This window comes from Hipposideros armiger, unplaced genomic scaffold, assembly GCF_001890085.2.
Source record: "Hipposideros armiger isolate ML-2016 unplaced genomic scaffold, ASM189008v1 scaffold_729, whole genome shotgun sequence".
NCBI lineage: Eukaryota > Metazoa > Chordata > Mammalia > Chiroptera > Hipposideridae > Hipposideros > Hipposideros armiger.
Window position 1 is genome coordinate 516,284 of NW_017732079.1, and position 16,425 is coordinate 532,708.

Sequence of the window (16,425 nt, forward strand, 5' to 3'; positions counted from 1 at the left end):
ACCAACATGGGCCAGTGAAGCAACGTCCTCCACAACTAGACTGAAGAACAAAAGGACAACAACTTGTCTGTTCCCCTTCCCCAATTCCCCAATAACATCTTTAAAAAAAAAAGCTCACTGACAGAGGCGAGGGTGACAGAGGCTGCCCCTGCCAACAGGTCCCCAGGGGCTGACGTGCCCTGACCTGCCCTCACTGCCAGTCTCACCTTTGCTGTTGAGGTCTTCCTCATCGTCACTGAAGGCTGCCTCTGCGTTATCATAGCAACTCTCATCCTTGTCGGACATGTGGTTGTCCATCTCCATGGAAACTGGCTCCTCAATTTTGACTTGGGAGTCAAGAAAGACAAGGCATTTGATGGCCTGCTGTGTCCTCTAGCTCACCCCATGCTCGGGGAAGAGGAGGCGCCAGGCTAGGTGAGGGACTGACAGTTCACGACCTAAGCAGTGTGTGGACCCTGCAGGGACGAAGGTCTTATCCTCCGGACCCTCCAGGACGGGCAGGGGGATTCTGCTGGGAAGAAAAGAGCATAGGCCACGACTCCTCTGTGCTCAGCTCAGAATCAGCGAGGAGATAAGACCAAGGACAGTCCCAGCACTCTTTAATTTGAAACCAAGTTGGGAAGTTTGGCTTGGCTTAACCCCTACCCTAAAACAACAAGTGTGTGTCCGGAATTGGGAGCGAGACCTGAGACCCGGCATGGTCACCTTTCGCCAGGGCCAGGGCCCAGGGCTGGGAAGGGGAGAGGGGACTAACGGGAGGTAAACACATTCCACGGGTGCCTCTACTGACTGAGGGCAGGTTAATACGAGAAAAAACAGGGGTTAAGGCAGCGAGAGAGATTAGCGAAAAGCAGATAAGATTAGCTAGAGAAGGTGAACCAAGGAAGACGACACAAAAACGCACATAGGAGAACTGGGGAAGGAGAACCGAGTGGACAGTGTCCAAGAGGCGGAGAGCTGCACAGAAAGGGGGCTTACGTGGGGCCCTGGTCTCAGCCCTGACCGTCGCCACCCTCTCGCGAGGCCGGTGCCCGAGTGGGAGGGTTCCGTACCTTCCACAGGGGGGCTGGGTGAACTGCAGAACTCAGGAAACTTCTCCCTCAGCATCGCCCGCAGCTCCTTATCCAATTTCGGGTTGTCGAAGAGGGGAGCCAGATGCCTAGCGGGGGCAGGAAGGAAGGTGCACATCACAGCTCCGCGCTACGAACTTAGCGGAGGTACCGGGACAGGTTTGGGCCCAGGCAGGACACCTGGACCACACGCAGATCCATGGACCGGGTCACCAGGCCACAGAGGAGGCAACCGAAGCCCTTCACAATGTGGTGGCAGGAAAAACCATCCTCTGAGAGGCAGGAGTCCTTTTTATACCTCTCGAGGTACGGGGTAACGGTGGCATGGCAGTACCTGGACGAGCGTGACCTACCGAAACATGAGCAACACCCCACCCGCCCTCGGACACAGACAGTGCTTACGCCAACACGCGTTTCTCCACGATGTGGTTGAGGGAAGAGAAGACGCCGTGCCGCACGTGGGCCTCCAGAGGTGGGGAGAAGTTGGGGATGATCTGGAAGGGGGGGGTGGGGGAGAGAGCACAGGGCTTTCCATCCAGTGTCCTGCGGAACTAGGGCCAGAAAGCTGCGTGGGTTTTGATCGGGAACAGCAGCGAGTGTGGCTGCTGCAGAAAGGACTGGAACGTTCCCGACCATTCTAGGCTACTAATGGGAAACGGAGTGAACCCGGCTGTTCTCAGGGAGACGAGGTTCTGTGTGAAGTCGTCACCCCTGAGGCTGACAAGCCCCATGGAGACATGGCAAGACTGAGTGGAGCCGTGGGAATGAGGAACGGATGGGACCCACGACCACTTCTGCTCCCACAGTCAAGTGGTTAGAGGGGACACTCTCAGCGGCTCAGCCAGGCCCGAGGAGGAGAGGCTGGTGGCACTTACGCGGCACATGAAGTCCAGGAGTGTGGCAGTGATGGCGGGGTGGGGCTTCATGGAGTGATGCATGACCAGGATGGCTGGCTCTGCGAACACGGAATTCAAGGTGGGGGCCCCCGCATCAGTCTGTTCCCAGCTCCATAAGCCAAGCCATCAGTGTGTGAATGGCTGCAGAGAGCGTGCCTGTCCCTCCCCCGTTCCCACAGAACAAGCCCCCGAGCAGCTGACAGCGCTCATCTCCCCGGTCCCAGCGCTCAGCCTGGAGCAGGGAGGCAGCAGGAGAGGAGGCAGGATGTGGGGCAGCCTTTCCCGCCGCGCAGACACCCCCCCCCCCAGTCCAAGCATCAGGCCACGGGGAGGAGGGTGCAGGACCGCTGGGCCTCATCAAAGCAACTTTCCTTCTAGGTCAAGGGAGCGCGGACGGGGACAGCGGAACTGCTCGCGATAAGCGGCCTCCAGCCACGCTGCCCTGTGATTTATGCCACTGTCACTGCGCCCAGCAGCGGGCGCGGGGTGGGGGAGGCGCAGCCCCGTCTCGGTCACGTACCTATGTTCATGATGCTGTCCTTCTCTGGGCTAAAGAACAGCCAGTCGTAAAACAAAGCCAGCTTGGCATTAGAGGCAGCAACGTTTGACTGGAAGACAGAGGGCCAGAGAGGGCGAGTTGCATCAACCAGCTCCCTTCCCTTCAGAGGCCCAAGGCAGGTCCCAGCGCCCAGGACACTGCTCCATCTCAAAACCCAGGCTCTAGAGCGACAGGGTGGAACCCCCATGGGGTGCGGCGCAGCCGAGTCTGTAAACAAGTGCGAGTCCCCTGTGGCCTCACCAACCCAGAGGTTCTCATATCAGAACACACCCTGGTCCCAGAAGGGACACACCTGGGCCTGGGAGTCCCTGGTCACCCCTGAGCTGAGACAGCACTGGTCTGAGCCCCTGCTGGGCTCCCCAGGGACCTTCCTGAAGGAGAGAGGAGAGACCCCAGGAATAGCCTGCTGTTACAGCTGCATCAGCACATTCCAGGGACCCAGTCAGAGGGGAGCGCCAGAGAGGTCACAGGGCAACTAGATGCCAGAGAGCAGAGTGGCCCACCCCGGGCACCAGGAAGAAAAACAGCTCCACTGCTGATTCACTACGACTGGAGAAGGGACGTATCCAAAGCTGGGCCAAGGACATGGCAGTGAGGTTGGAGGAGCACAGGCCTGGACCTGAGCCCACGTGGTTTCTGGGAGCAGGGCCGCCTGGGAGCCCAGGCTTGGGGACTGGCAGTAAAGGCGCAGATGAACCCGTTCAACCCCAAACCCAGATGGGAAGAAATGCGTGCAAGAGATTATTCTAGACAGGAAGGGAGATGGGGCAAAGGCTGCGACTCTCAGGAGGCAGGGCGTGAAGAGGGCCCTTGGTGCAGGGGACTTGGAGCGTCGGGAAGCAGCACGGAGGTCCGGGCAACGCGAGGGAGAAACCCAACAGCCTCCACCCACGGCCCCGCCTCTCACCGTGCATGTTGTCAGCAGCCAACCGATGATGGCCCATCGGGGCAGGATGTCTGAGCTCAGCACTTCGTTAGAAGGGTGCACCACCCCACAGATGTAGCGGATGAGGTCACAGCGCAGAGACTGGCTGTCTGGGGTTGACAGGTACTGGCGCTGGAACCAATCCTGGTACCGCTTCTGTTGACCAAACCGCACCTGGGGGAGGAGACATTGGAAGGGAGGCTGGGCTCTCCGGGCAGATCAAAACGAGTGCCATGCAACTCTCAGCTTGACTAGACCTCAGCGTCTTCCCACAATGTATCCGTTAACTCATACTGTCTCTCAAGACTTCCTGATTAAAATATTCCTGGATTTTAATAAGGTGCTGAAAGCCACGTGCTGGTGGTGTATTCATTCTTGCCACCGACCTGATGTCACATTTACCCACAAACGCTCGTGCAGTCCACTCCTGGCTCTTGACTCCCACCCTGGTCACTAACTCTCCAGTTATGAGCTGTCTACTATTTTCTCGAGCGACTTGTGAACAGCAAGGAATGTTCCTTGAGAACAAGCGCTGAGCCTATTCACCACTCAGCACTGACCGAAAGCTTTCTGACAGAAGTGACCTAACGGGCTCGTTGTCTGAGGTCCACGGACTCTCCCAACCTTCCCTCAGCAAGTCCTCCCCCAAAGGACATTAGGTGGTTACACAGGGCAGCACGAATGAAGGACCACAGTTTCCTCTTCTGGTCCCCAAATTCAACCAAAACAGACAGCAGAAGGGTAAAAACAAAACCCAAGAAAACATCTAGACCAACACTGTCCAAAAGAACTTTCTGCAAATGTAGCTACTGGCGCCGGGGCACTGAGTTTTTCATTTTACTTAGTTGAACTATTTAAATCGGCCGGGGCTGCCACGCGGGGAACAGCACAGGTCCCGACGGTTCTCCTGCACAACTCAGGAAACCCAAAGCTGGCCAGGGCAGTGGTTCTCCAGTGCCAGACTGGCTGCGAGCTGTTGCCTGGAAATTCTGTGACAGAGACAGATTCGCCAGTCTGATTCTCTGGAAGATGTATTTTTCACATGCTCCGCTATTCTGACACAAGTCAGCCACGTTTAGAAACCAAAAGACAGCGCTTGTCCTGAGCTCATGGTTCACCCGGGGAAACTGGGGGTTTCTCAGCATGGACCCCTCACTCCCCTTTCGGCACATTTCGCACTCGTCAGTGAGTTATTTGTACACAGCTACTGGTTTAATGGCTGCTTTAGACAGACTGACGTTGCAGAAGAGATGGAACTGTCTCTCTCCTCATACTGTATCCCCCGTTCTTTGTTTTTTAAATTATTTTTTATTTTGTGATTGCAGTTGATGTACAATATTATATTAGTCTCAGGTGTATGTACCCCATTCTGAGCACCACGCCCGATGCCAGGTTGAGCGGGGCACCCGCCTGACCAGCCCCCCCACTCATCAGGACTTGATGGGGACCGGCGGGCAGGCTGACGGCGGCAGCCCGGCTAGCACCTGCCACTTCTCCTGCTGCGTGGCCGAGCTTACCCGGGAGGTCATGAAGAGGAGTTTAGTCTCCATGTCTGGGGTCAGACGACACGCTAGGAATTTTCGGGACGTTCTTGACTGAAGCAGCTGCAGGATACCTGGACCAAGCGTGGAGGGGAAGAGAAAAGAGAAGCCTGACGACCGGAAGGGAGGGATGGCAGCGGGGATCCTGGGCCAGGTACTGATGGCCGAGTACCAGGTACCGATGCTCATGGGGAAGTTCTAAAACCGAGAGAGGGGGAGCCTAGGTACCGGTGGGGCTATACCAGCAGCTGTGTGTCTGCTCCAGCCAGCCACCATCCCCAGGAGCCAGGCGTGTTCATTCCCTTCTGCTGGCCAGCCAGGGACCCCACTCGTGTTATTCCAGGTGGCAACATGTGGGGGAGTGGGGGACGGGGGGATCCGGGCAACCCCAGCCTCTCTTCCTGCTCCTGATGGTCCCCTCACTGGGTCCTGGGATCAGTGTGGGGCTGTGGCCTAAGCACAAGCTTTGGAGTCCAAATCCTGCCTCTGACACTTACTAGCTGTGTGGCCTTGGGCAAATTACTTAATCTCCTTGAGCCATGTTCTTTATGTGTAGATGTGGAAAGTAAAATGTCCATCTTACAGGAAAGCCTTAAGGATTAAGTGCATTAATACACGTGCCTAGCACACAGTAGGCCCTCCAAACAACTCGATCCACGTTCAAATTAAGTGGAGGTGAGGTGGAGCTTTGCCCTGTCTTTCCTGACTCCCCAGGTCCTGGGCTGCTGCTTCCGTGTTGGGTGCGCACACATACACGCGCGCACACACACGCGTTGGAGGCGGCGTGGGGAGTCAAGCTGTACCTTTACTGTTCAGACCATAACAGGACCCGGGGAAGGGGAGGGGGAGGGGGGAAGAAGCCTGTCAGGGGAGGCACACAGGGCCTTCTTCTCTCCCCCCGAGGGGATTCTGACCCAGCTGGACCTTTGGAATCCAGAGGCAAGACGGCTCCCAGAAGGAGCCTTCTCTACGGGACTAATTCCAGCTCCTGTGCTGACTCAGGCTCACGAGCTGACCTCTGACTCCCCTGCTGGAAGCTGGTCATCAGCTCACCTCCTGAGCCAAACAGCTGCCGGCAAGGAGGAGGAGGAGGAGGTCCGTTCTCTGCCTCACTTTTTCTTAGGGGTACTGACAGCTGGGGCCTGCCAAGTAGGGGTTGTCTGGGAACCACACGGGTTGTTCTGCACGTCTGCCATTCCCACGTACAGCTGTGCTTGGCAGAGGCTGCCCGGTCCCAGGCTTCCTATATCTGACTGCCAGAGCCTCTCCTGCCCGCCAACCTCTCGGCCCTCTGGATTCAAGCGGTAAACATACGGACCTCCCGCCTCTCAAGGACAGGATGCCAGGCCCTCGCTTACCTGTGAACTGAGGACTCAAGGCCTGGGGGTTATGGATGATATCTTTCCAAAGCAGTTCAAATTCTGGTATCCTGGCAACATTCTGAAGGAGTCTTACAAGGTCCCGGCCAATCATCAAACATTCCATGAACTTGGTGGGGGATGGAGAGGGTGGGGGGCACAGACAGGAAAGAGAGTGAGAACACGGATTGTTTACCGGCTGCAGGGAGGACAAAGGACAACATGTTCTAGGGAGGCGACGGAAGAGGGTCGAAGGGGTTATACGGTTTCTTCTGGAACCAAGCGACTGGCTCCCGGCTGCTCAGGGAAGAGGGCTGGAAGCTGGGGGCTGATGTCAGGAGGAGAAGTTGCTGGGAACTGCTGAAGGCCTGGGGTTTTCACATTAGCCCACTGCCCTCTCCTCCCAGAGCCGTTTCCGTCCAAGTCAGAAGAGACTAAGATCCTAAAGGGCAAGGATTGGCAAGCTGAACCCCAGACATCTCACCCCAAAACTCACTCGGTCCAGCGGAACATTCCGTGGTAATGGAAATGATCTGTATCTGTGCTGCCCACATGGGGCTAATAAGCACTTAAAATGTGGCTAATTCAGCTAAGGAACTAAATGTAAAAATTTTATCTGACCTTAATTTCAATTTAAATGGCCACATGTGGCTGGTGTCTACTGCATGACAACGCCTAGCCCGAGGGTCATTCACCCTTGGAAGATCTGATAGCGGGCCGTTCATGATCCCACTTGACCAGGGCCATTACCCAGGGGGGTAGGCGTACAGGAAGACCACACTGGGCACACAAGGACAGCCTGTGCCTGTGGTGACAAGTGTCCATGCAGCTGAGCAGGAAAGCCCCTAGGTTAGCCAGAGTAACAGGCGGCATTTCTGGGAAGCAGCCCGTTCCACGCTGATCCCCCGCCCTTCCGCCCTCATCTGTTAGGAAAACACCGGGCCCTGGGCACCCGCATCTTGCCAGCGGGACATCTCTGGGCCAGGTCACTGCAAGGAACCTACAGACATGCCTGTGCTGGGCCGCACCCCCAGACTGCGGTCCTCACCCGTTCCCGCAGCAGCGAGATGCAGAAGTCCACCTCCTTCTGCCGCAGGGCCTGCAGCTGGGCGGTCCCGTGGTGGTCCACGACCAGGCGGAGGTACGTGTAAACGGCCATTGCTATGAGGATGCTGCTCTTCAGCACCCACTCCCTGCAGGGACAGAGGACGTGCCTGCACCGTCTGCCCTGCCCGCCCATTCGTCCACCCCGGCTCCTCCGGCTCCTCCGGGGCCTGAGGGCGCTGGCCATCAGCACAGGAAGGGGTTCTTTGTTCCCTGGAAGCTCGCTCATGCTGTCACCATCTAGGGCTATGGGCTGGCTAGGCTGGGGACAACTTCCTGCTACTCTCCCAGGTGCCCCATATAAAGGTAAATGCTGAACGGAAGCGATTTCTCTTTGCCACACAGCTACCTGCTTCCATAAAACAGTTGTGTGTGGCCTCATGCATTCACACACTGAGGGCACCTCTCAGATGGCACGCACTGTGCCATGCACCAGGGACAGAAATAAACCAGAGCTTCCTCCCGGCTCAGACTGTGTGTATACGTGTGTGGGGAAAGGTTTGTAAGTGTCCCTGTGTCAGCGGTTCCTAAAGTGAGGTCTGAGGACCGCTGGGGACCCTGGAGGTTGTACACACACTGCGTCGGCCCTTCCACCATACTGATCACTCACAGCCCACTATGCCACAACCTCCCCTGGCTCTCTCCAGCCACTGATTCCACTCCCAGACGCTGAGTCACCTGCCCTAAATCACAATCTGAAAAGAACGTGATTTGGTACAGCAAAGCCCATTTTCCCAGGAGTTGCAGTTTCCCTGGGGAAAAGGGGGCAATGAAAGAATTGTGTGTGCCCTGCTGCTTTAAAAGGGGAGAAGGACGCAGTGGGCAGCGTCCAAAACTCCAATGCTGTCTCAAAGTGCCCAAACTGGGGCGCTGTCTCCCCCAAGCAAGCAGCTTGTAACGGCTTTGGCACCGCTGCTGGAAGGAGGGAACCAGAGGAAGAAAGTTTAATTAATCCAACCAGGCAACATCCTGATTCCGGAAAAGTGCTCGAGCCACCTAATTAAGAGACCATGGCCTTTTCCTTTCACAGAATGGAAGCAGCAGTCAGGACACTGGGGGGTCCCCTCCCCCACGGCTACCTTCTAATTCCACAGCCCTAGACACACTTGGGAGGGAGGGAGAGAGAGGGCGTGGCAGAGGACAGTTTTCAACTTCCAGGGACTCACCTGCACCAAAGGACGGGATGTTTTGGAGGACGGGAGACAAGGTAGGGCAGTTACCTGACACTTGTACACTGACGCTGCACCCTACCTGCCTAAATGAGGGAAACTCAGCTTTAAGGTACGGGGACAAGTATCAGCCACGAGGAAAAAAATGAGAACAAACACTTTCTAGGACGATTGCTAGCAGAGGTGACGGGCGATCTGAATCCTGGGATGGGGTAATGAAGAAGAGAGGGAAGGGAGACCCCGGACCCAGGACACCAGGAAGGCACCGAGACCTCAGAGAAGCAGAGGCCTGGCAGGAAATGGCTAGGCTCTCGTGCTGAGCTATGGAAGAGATGTCCCCAGCCTCAGCTGCCGCGGGACGTCCATGCCCAGGGCACTAGGTGGCACTGCAGAGCGGCCCTGGCACAGCTCTCGAGCTTGGGCAAAGCACAGAACACAGCCTTCTCTCCCACCAGCGTGACTAAGGAGGGAGCCATCCTTCTAAAGCGCAGCAGGCTGGACACTATTAGTCCTCTTGATCCTTCGACCACTGTGGGGTCCTGACTCGGGAATGAACTCTGAAACCAAGCAACTGGAAGTCTGAGGCCATGGGACCAGGAGGAAGGCCTTACCCCCAAACAAGCTCAGACATGGAACAGCTCTCATCAAATTTCTGGTCCTTTGATGGGGAAGGGGATAAATCAGCGAGAAAACCCAATAGGGCCCCCTGTGCCCTCGCCCCCACTAGAGACTCCAAGCTCTAGCAGATCTCCGTTACCTCCTCCTTCCCACCATCCCCCGGGGCCACTTTGACAAAAGGGGAGTAGGGGATGGATGGAAAGTCTTGGAAGGGAGAAAAGGGGTACCTGCCAGGCCTGTGTACTTGGCTGGCCCCACTCTGCTGAGCTCATTTTCCCCCCGCTCCCCCCAAAGATAAACATTCCAAGGAGGTCTGGATCAAAAATAAACCCTTATCAGATGAAATGAGTTTTTCCTGGGCTCTGAGATATTTCAGGAAGACCTTCTTTTCACCCTTCTTCCCTGGGGCCACACCAGGCACTAATTCTTCCTCTCATCTCCCTCGGCCGCCCCGGCCTCTCCACCTAAGGTGTTCTGGGCCACCTAACGGTCCTCACACAACCCTTTCGCCCCACTTCCCACACTCGCCCCGCCCTTCACGGTGGGCTGTACCTCTGCTCCGTCAGGATGTCCAGAACACTCTCTGCCAACCAAATATTCTTTGCCGTAACATCCCCACCTGATCACAAGGCGAGAAAACAGAGAATCAGAAAGACCTAATTAGCAACTCCGGTAATCCAATCCGTTTCTCCCTGGTCCTGCTGGTTAATCCTAACTGTTATCCCATCTCTGACCTTCTGTGCTGGAAAAGCTGCCCATTGTTCGGCCAGGCTTTAAAGCTTCCCTCTTTGCAAGGGAAGGCTCTGGATTTTTCCAGAAACCAAAGCTGCAGCTTTTCCACAGACTGGGGTGTGGAGTGGGATTACTGTGACCCTCGAAAGGGAATGTCTGGGACGGAGATGTGAGAAGCCCACGGATGGAGTAAAGGCTGCTCTCTGAGATGGGCCCGAGAGGTGCAGCCTCTGCATGCCTCAAATCCGTGTCAGGCTCCTGACAGGCTGAGGATTTCTTGTTTCCAGGTATCCCAGTCTTCGGCGCTTGCTAGGGAGCTTTCTGGAGCAGAATTAACATGCGGCAACGCCAGACCAAAGCCTTAGCATGAAAAGTGGGAACTGGCAGTGCCAAACGGGGGAGAAAATGCCAGGACGATGGATAAAAATAGCCAGCGCAAGGCTATATTCTTGCCCCAGGTCGTAATTTAAAAATTCCATGTTCACATAGTCCCACATCACATAGATTAGGGCTTCTATACATCAAAACAGGAGCGTCAGCTTTATATAAAACAGGAAGCAAAGAGCCAGTGGGCGATGGGGAAAGAGAGCCAGAGCCGTTTTCAGGCACACACATGCAATCCGGGGTGTAGGAGAGGCAGCAGGGTCAGGCCTCCGGGGTATGCCACGGCTCCGACAGGCGCCACCGATGCCAAGAAGATAATAAAGCCTAAATGTCAGGGTCTGTTCTCTGACTTGGTTCGTCCCTCAGACTGGCCCTAATCAGATGTCACAGTTATCAGGGAGCAAGAGCTCAGAAATGAGGGTGGAGCCAGGGAACATGACTGGGTTTCTGAGAGCATAATGTAATGGGGACTAATTATTTGCCCTCACTTCTCTCCCATTCCTTCCAGGCCCTTCCTGATCCAATACACCATGCAACCCCACAGTGAGGCCTGGCGAACACAGGCCAACTATTCTGCATCAGGCCCCGAGTCTGGCCGGAAGGAAAATGAGGCAGGACCCATTGCTTCAAAAGGCCCTCGGTGGTTTTCCAAGTTCTTTCTGCCACGTAAGCGGCCAGCGGGGGCCTGCATTGGGAGGAGTCTGCCGTGTGGCCCAGGAATCGAGTCCCTCAGGCACCCAGCCACGCCCGTGGCCTGGATGTAGTCTCTGGGCTCCTGTCCTTTCTTCTTTGTGCTCCTGCCATCAAACTCACCGGCAATCTGCTTCATGAATGTCATGCAAACACCATCGGCTCCCAGAACCCCACTCTTCACTAGCTCCCGTACCAACCACACCAACTGAAGGAGAGAGGAAAAGAGATGAAGAGAAGGGCCTTTGAACCTGAGAACGGGGCTAATCCAATCACATTACAGCTGAGGTGCACAGAGGCGGGGTCTGGCAGCCAGCGGTCCCTCCTTCCCCTCCCTCGGGACCCGACCTACCCTCTGCGACATCTTTGAGCTGCTCTCTCTTTTCTTTCTGGCCTTACCTGGGTACGGCAGGTGTCCTGCAACTTCAAGTACTTCTCCATAAGTATCTGGTTGATTTTATTCAGGACAATACTCATGCCGTCACGACTCACCAGGGCCAAGTCCCGGTAACACTGTGAGGAGAGAGGTTTGTGAGCTGCGGATCGGCCCCCGTCCCCTTCAACTGAGCCAACACCAATGGGATACGAGTAGCAATGAAAGACTTTCCATGTTGGACGCCACCCTTCCCAGGACTCCTCCATCCCAAACCTACCCCTGCTCCGTCCCATGGGGGGAGGGACTGAGCTACTCTAATAAAGCAGAAAAGCCTAATAAAAAAGCCTCCCTGTCCCCCTACCTCCCTTCTTAAGAAGCGTCACACTGTTTGATGCCACAAGCTGAGCAAAACCAGGTGGAAGCCATCTGCTTTTCATCTGCTAGTGAAAGGTCACCATAGAATGGGTTTGGTTAAACAGGCCAGAAAGGACGCCAAAGAAGTTTGGTGGGTTTTTTTCTTTTTTTTATTTTGTTCTTTTATTTCTTTTTTATTTTTCTCCCAAAGAAAATTTTAAACCTGTACTGACCCAGCCAGATGAGGCAACGGGCCAGGGGTATGAAGGGAAGGGAACCCAGGGACCTAGGCCCCGGAAAGAGAGGGCAGAACAACACTGAGCTTCCTTAACAAAATGTCTTCCTCCTTTTCTCTGGGTCGCCCTTTGTGTCTGCCAAGTATTGAAAAAGGAAGGGTCCTCAAGCATGCCTGCCCGCCCCAGGGGAGGTGAGGGAGGACACGCAGTTCCCTCTGAGGGCTTCTGCTTCCCTTCCCCCCAGGGCTTTGATCACTGTCCCTCTGGAGACCAGCCTCCTGGAGGAACACCTGAGGGGACCTCATTAGCGACCTCCTTAGCCTGCTGAGTTCTGTGCTGTCAGGGTCTCAGCACGAAGAGCGAAATTAAGGAGGCAGCACCCCACGACCTCGGAAGGCTGGTACGAGGGTGGCACCAACCAGAATAGTAATTATGACGGCTAAATGCACTGGCATTATGCAGGAACTTTCTAGCATGCGTACTAACGCATTTGAATCACATAACAGCTCTCTGAAAGAGCTACTATTTATTATCTCTGCATTTACAGATGAGGAAACGGGCATAGAGAGGTTAAAATAATTCGACCCGGGTCACATAAGAGACGAGAGAGAGGCCCAGGGTTCAAGTGCAGACAGTCCAATTCTAGATTCCATGCTCTTCAACACCCGCGGACCACAGGTAAAACAGCCCAAAGCGGGGCTGCCGGGACGGAGGCAGGTTTCTGGTGGCCTTCAGGCCACAGCATTTCTAAACTCCTTCATCCTCAGCGGTGGGAAGAGAAGTGCTCCTCAAGACCAGCTGCTCCCCGGCCTCGGCTGACTAGGGACTCCTAGGAGATTAGCGGCTGTCACTTCCTCTTGCCTTTACTGTCCTTAAGTCAAACTAATTAATCTGATGAAAATACCAGCATTTGAGATTCTCCCGTGTGTTACAAACTTTTTATAGGCTGAGGAGAATTTCATTATCCTCAGACTCCATCTGGGGGGCAGCTGGGAGATCAAAAGTACAAGCAAGGGAACACGGGAGAGATAAGGGGACCCAGAGACGACGAGGGAGGGAGAGGCAGAAGGAAAATCTACGCCAGGCCGAAGATCGAGACACCACTAACCAGAGGAGCGCCATCTATTCAAACAAAGCAGGAATCCCAGAAAGGCAGAACAGACCCAGGACCGGGAAGCGGGGTAGGGGGACGTGTCTCTCAGGAGACACAGGGTCAGGTGAGGGAAGCAGGTACCGTCCGCCCAATTTCATGCTCCAGCTGGGACCTCGTCAACCGCAACTGCTGGTAACACATGGCAGCTGGGTACCAGGAGTATCACGTTCCTCAAGCTGCCAGTGGTCTCACCAACCTCTGTGCCAGTTTGCTGACTGGCTTGGAAGATACACGGATGGAGAAAAAAACTCAGTGGGGAACAGAGAAGAGAAGCAGAGTCTCAAAAGAAAGGACAGGTGACGACAGGGTGGTGCTGTGGTAGCACCCGTCCCGAATGCAACCGCGTGGGGACGTGGTCTTCCAGCCTAGGCCCTCTCAGCCCCCACTTCCTTTCCGGGGCTGCCTGCTGACAGAAGTACCAGGATCAAGAACGGCCGGGGCCTGGGTCCTTGAGCCCTCGATGGAGAGACCTTGGCATTGATGTCAGACCCCTCCCTCTATGCAAAGCTACGGCCTCCCTTCTCACCACAGGCCCGTTCCCAGCTACTCAGACATCAAACAGGAAATAAATAAACTCTCAGAATATAAACATTCGTAGGAGATGCCAAAAGAGCAGACGTAAGTCAAGCGGGTGCAAACGGAACGAAACCCACTCTCCACCAATACCTGACCTGTCTCCTCCTGAGTTCTCTTGCTCAACCCACCCTGGTCCCACCCACTCAGAAGGCCCTTTGAGCCTGCATGCCAGCCCTGAGTAAACTTCTCATGTGTTCAAGACTCGGTTTCTGCCAGCACCGTCTGCATCGGCCCCTGTGAAGGAGCAGGAACAAGTGAATCTCCATCCATCCTGAGGTTTCAATGCAGAAACAGAAGTAACCTCAGAGAATCCCTTAGAAAACACTCCCCTTGTTTAAGCTGAAGCCTAAAACAATGCATTAGGATCAGTCCTCATGAGTAAGTGCCACCTGAAACTCCTGCGGGACAGAAGTATTCACACCACCACCACCCTTTTGGGGAGAAGGATCAAAGCATTGCGGAGACCGTCACCCATTCCCACCATCCCCGGAGCTGGCTGGCGGTCTCTCAGTCCGTCACCGAGACTTCCTCACCTGCCGAAAACTGTGTTCTCCTATTTCCCCATGTCCTCCCACTTCGTCTGAAGAGGCCTGACCTGGGGGCTTGACCCCTCAGAGGCTCCCAGATAGGGGGTTTGCTTGGAAACCTTTAGCAGGTGAACCTAATCCTGGTGCAGCCGTCGACCAGCAACCAGACCCCAGTGAGGGCCCAGGCCACTGCCATGGGGCTGTCACGGGGCAGAAAGGAGGCAAAGTGTCCTAGTGCTCAGGGAAGGGCCAGTGAGAATATGAAACTGCCCACTCCCAGTTCTTCTCTCTTCGTGTCATACCGCTAATGCCAGAGGCCACACACACATCTAAACCATCACGCCAAGGCTCCAAGGACACAGAACGACTGAGAAGGGGAAACGCAGAGGGGCCAAAGGCAGAACTTTGCTACTTGATTACAGAAGAACAGAATCCAAAGATCATCCCTCACCTCAAGGAAGGAGCCCACTTAAAACATGCCACACAAAGGGAACTGTGTCTGTGGAGCACCCCAGACGCATTTTCAAACAGCGCTCCTTGGGAGTCTGATCCGGGTACTCCAGCTGTCCCCTCGTCACTGCACTGTCACTGCACCCGTCAGCGAACGCTCCGCTCGGTCAGATTCTACCTGCGGCTACGCTAAGCCTGTCTTCTCACCACCTGCCAGGATGGGACCTGCCAACTCCTCTGGATACGAACTGCCATTGGACTTGGTCACAGCTGTTCTGTTCTCTGGATTAAATCCCAGCTTTTTTGCCTTGACTCGTAAATCTAAAATTTGAAACCCTTTAAATGTTTTTCACCATCACAACCACCTTCTCCTGCCCTTCACCTTCCGAATCCAGAGAGAGACAGAGAACTTCAGTCCGAGAGTGACCAGCTCGCTGAGTAGACAGGGAGCTGTCACCACATTTGGAGAACTAGGTAGCCCAGCTCTGCTCACAGGATCGGTACGATGCCCGTTAAGCCGTAAGTGCCACATATTCCCAGATCATCCTGAGAAGGCCCTGAAGTCCCCAGCAGGGCGCCTTACCTTCTGTGCTTGGGCAGGTTCAGTGAGGACAAGGGTGAAGAGGCCCAGGCAGACTTCCTCATGCTGGGGGGGGCCTTTGCAGACCTGGGCCGGGGGAAAGGAAAAACTATCAGTCACAGCAGCAAAGTTCTCAAGCAGTTTCCCCCAGAAAACGGGGACTCCTGACTAACCTGCAAAGGAGAATCATCAGCTCCCAAATCTGATGACTTCCTTCTCTTAAAAAGGACAAGCCATCTGTTTTAGGGGAGAGGTGGAGGGGAAGGACGGACCCTTACTGGTTTCTCCAAGGCTAGACGCAGGCCAAGAGCAGACAATCAAAAGTGTTTAAAATGAGAGAAAAATCCTCCTCCACCCCTTGACCAGGCCGTAAGAGCCCTCGGCAGATGGGGAGCTGCAGAGTCAGTCATGGGGTACCAAGCACACCCACGGCCGAGACCTGGGGCAAACTGCTAAACCGCTGACACTGTTAAGGTGGGGATGTAAGGAGAACAGCTGACTGCTGGTAACAGGTCATACTTACCAATCAGTCATCCCTTGCTATTATCCTAAGTCCTTTCCAGGTACTATTTAAAACCCTTCCAACCTCACAGACTGATTAGGAAATGTAAAAGATCAAATATGTGAGAAGGATTTACAAGGAAAAAAGTCACTATAGAACTATGAGTTATTTTTTCAAGTTGTTATTGAAAGACTTCTCAGGCTCCAGGAGATGGACCCCCACCGTGGGAGAGAGGAGTCTGGAAGTCTGGTTCGGGGAGCCCAGGCACTGACCTCTGTCCCCTAACTCCTGGCCGCTTAAGTCTCTCATCTAGCAGATCACGTCTTGGAGCTTTGAAAGAAGCAAGCGTGGGGCTGGGGAGGGCGTTATACTCACGTAGGCATTGAGGGCGTCATTGGCATCTCTCTCTGAGACCCCAGTCGTCATCGATGTCACGATGCTCATACATCTTTCCAACCTCTGTGAAAGGGGGAGAAAAAATGAAGAGCGTACCACACCATTAAAAATAGAAAACAAATTTCACACAGTAAAAAAGAAAAAACAAAGACAAAAAAAAAAGAGTATATCATGCCACTACCTATGAAGTACTTCTGGCCCCAAAAAAGTTTTTAAAAATTCCAACTTC

The 16,425-nt window shown here is 54.7% G+C and overlaps 1 protein-coding gene across 1 annotated transcript in view; it reads right to left on the reverse strand.

Moving 5' to 3' along the window:
• The window catches only part of INTS3 (integrator complex subunit 3), a 34,149-nt gene that overhangs the window by 9,959 nt on the left and 7,765 nt on the right, over nt 1–16,425 (reverse strand). The window contains 14 exon segments of the mRNA XM_019627394.1: nt 74–326; nt 1,053–1,159; nt 1,473–1,564; nt 1,946–2,025; nt 2,487–2,574; nt 3,433–3,624; nt 4,968–5,065; nt 6,350–6,479; nt 7,398–7,542; nt 9,793–9,859; nt 11,170–11,254; nt 11,446–11,559; nt 15,302–15,385; nt 16,176–16,259. Coding sequence (XP_019482939.1) covers nt 74–326; nt 1,053–1,159; nt 1,473–1,564; nt 1,946–2,025; nt 2,487–2,574; nt 3,433–3,624; nt 4,968–5,065; nt 6,350–6,479; nt 7,398–7,542; nt 9,793–9,859; nt 11,170–11,254; nt 11,446–11,559; nt 15,302–15,385; nt 16,176–16,259 — 1,619 coding nt within the window.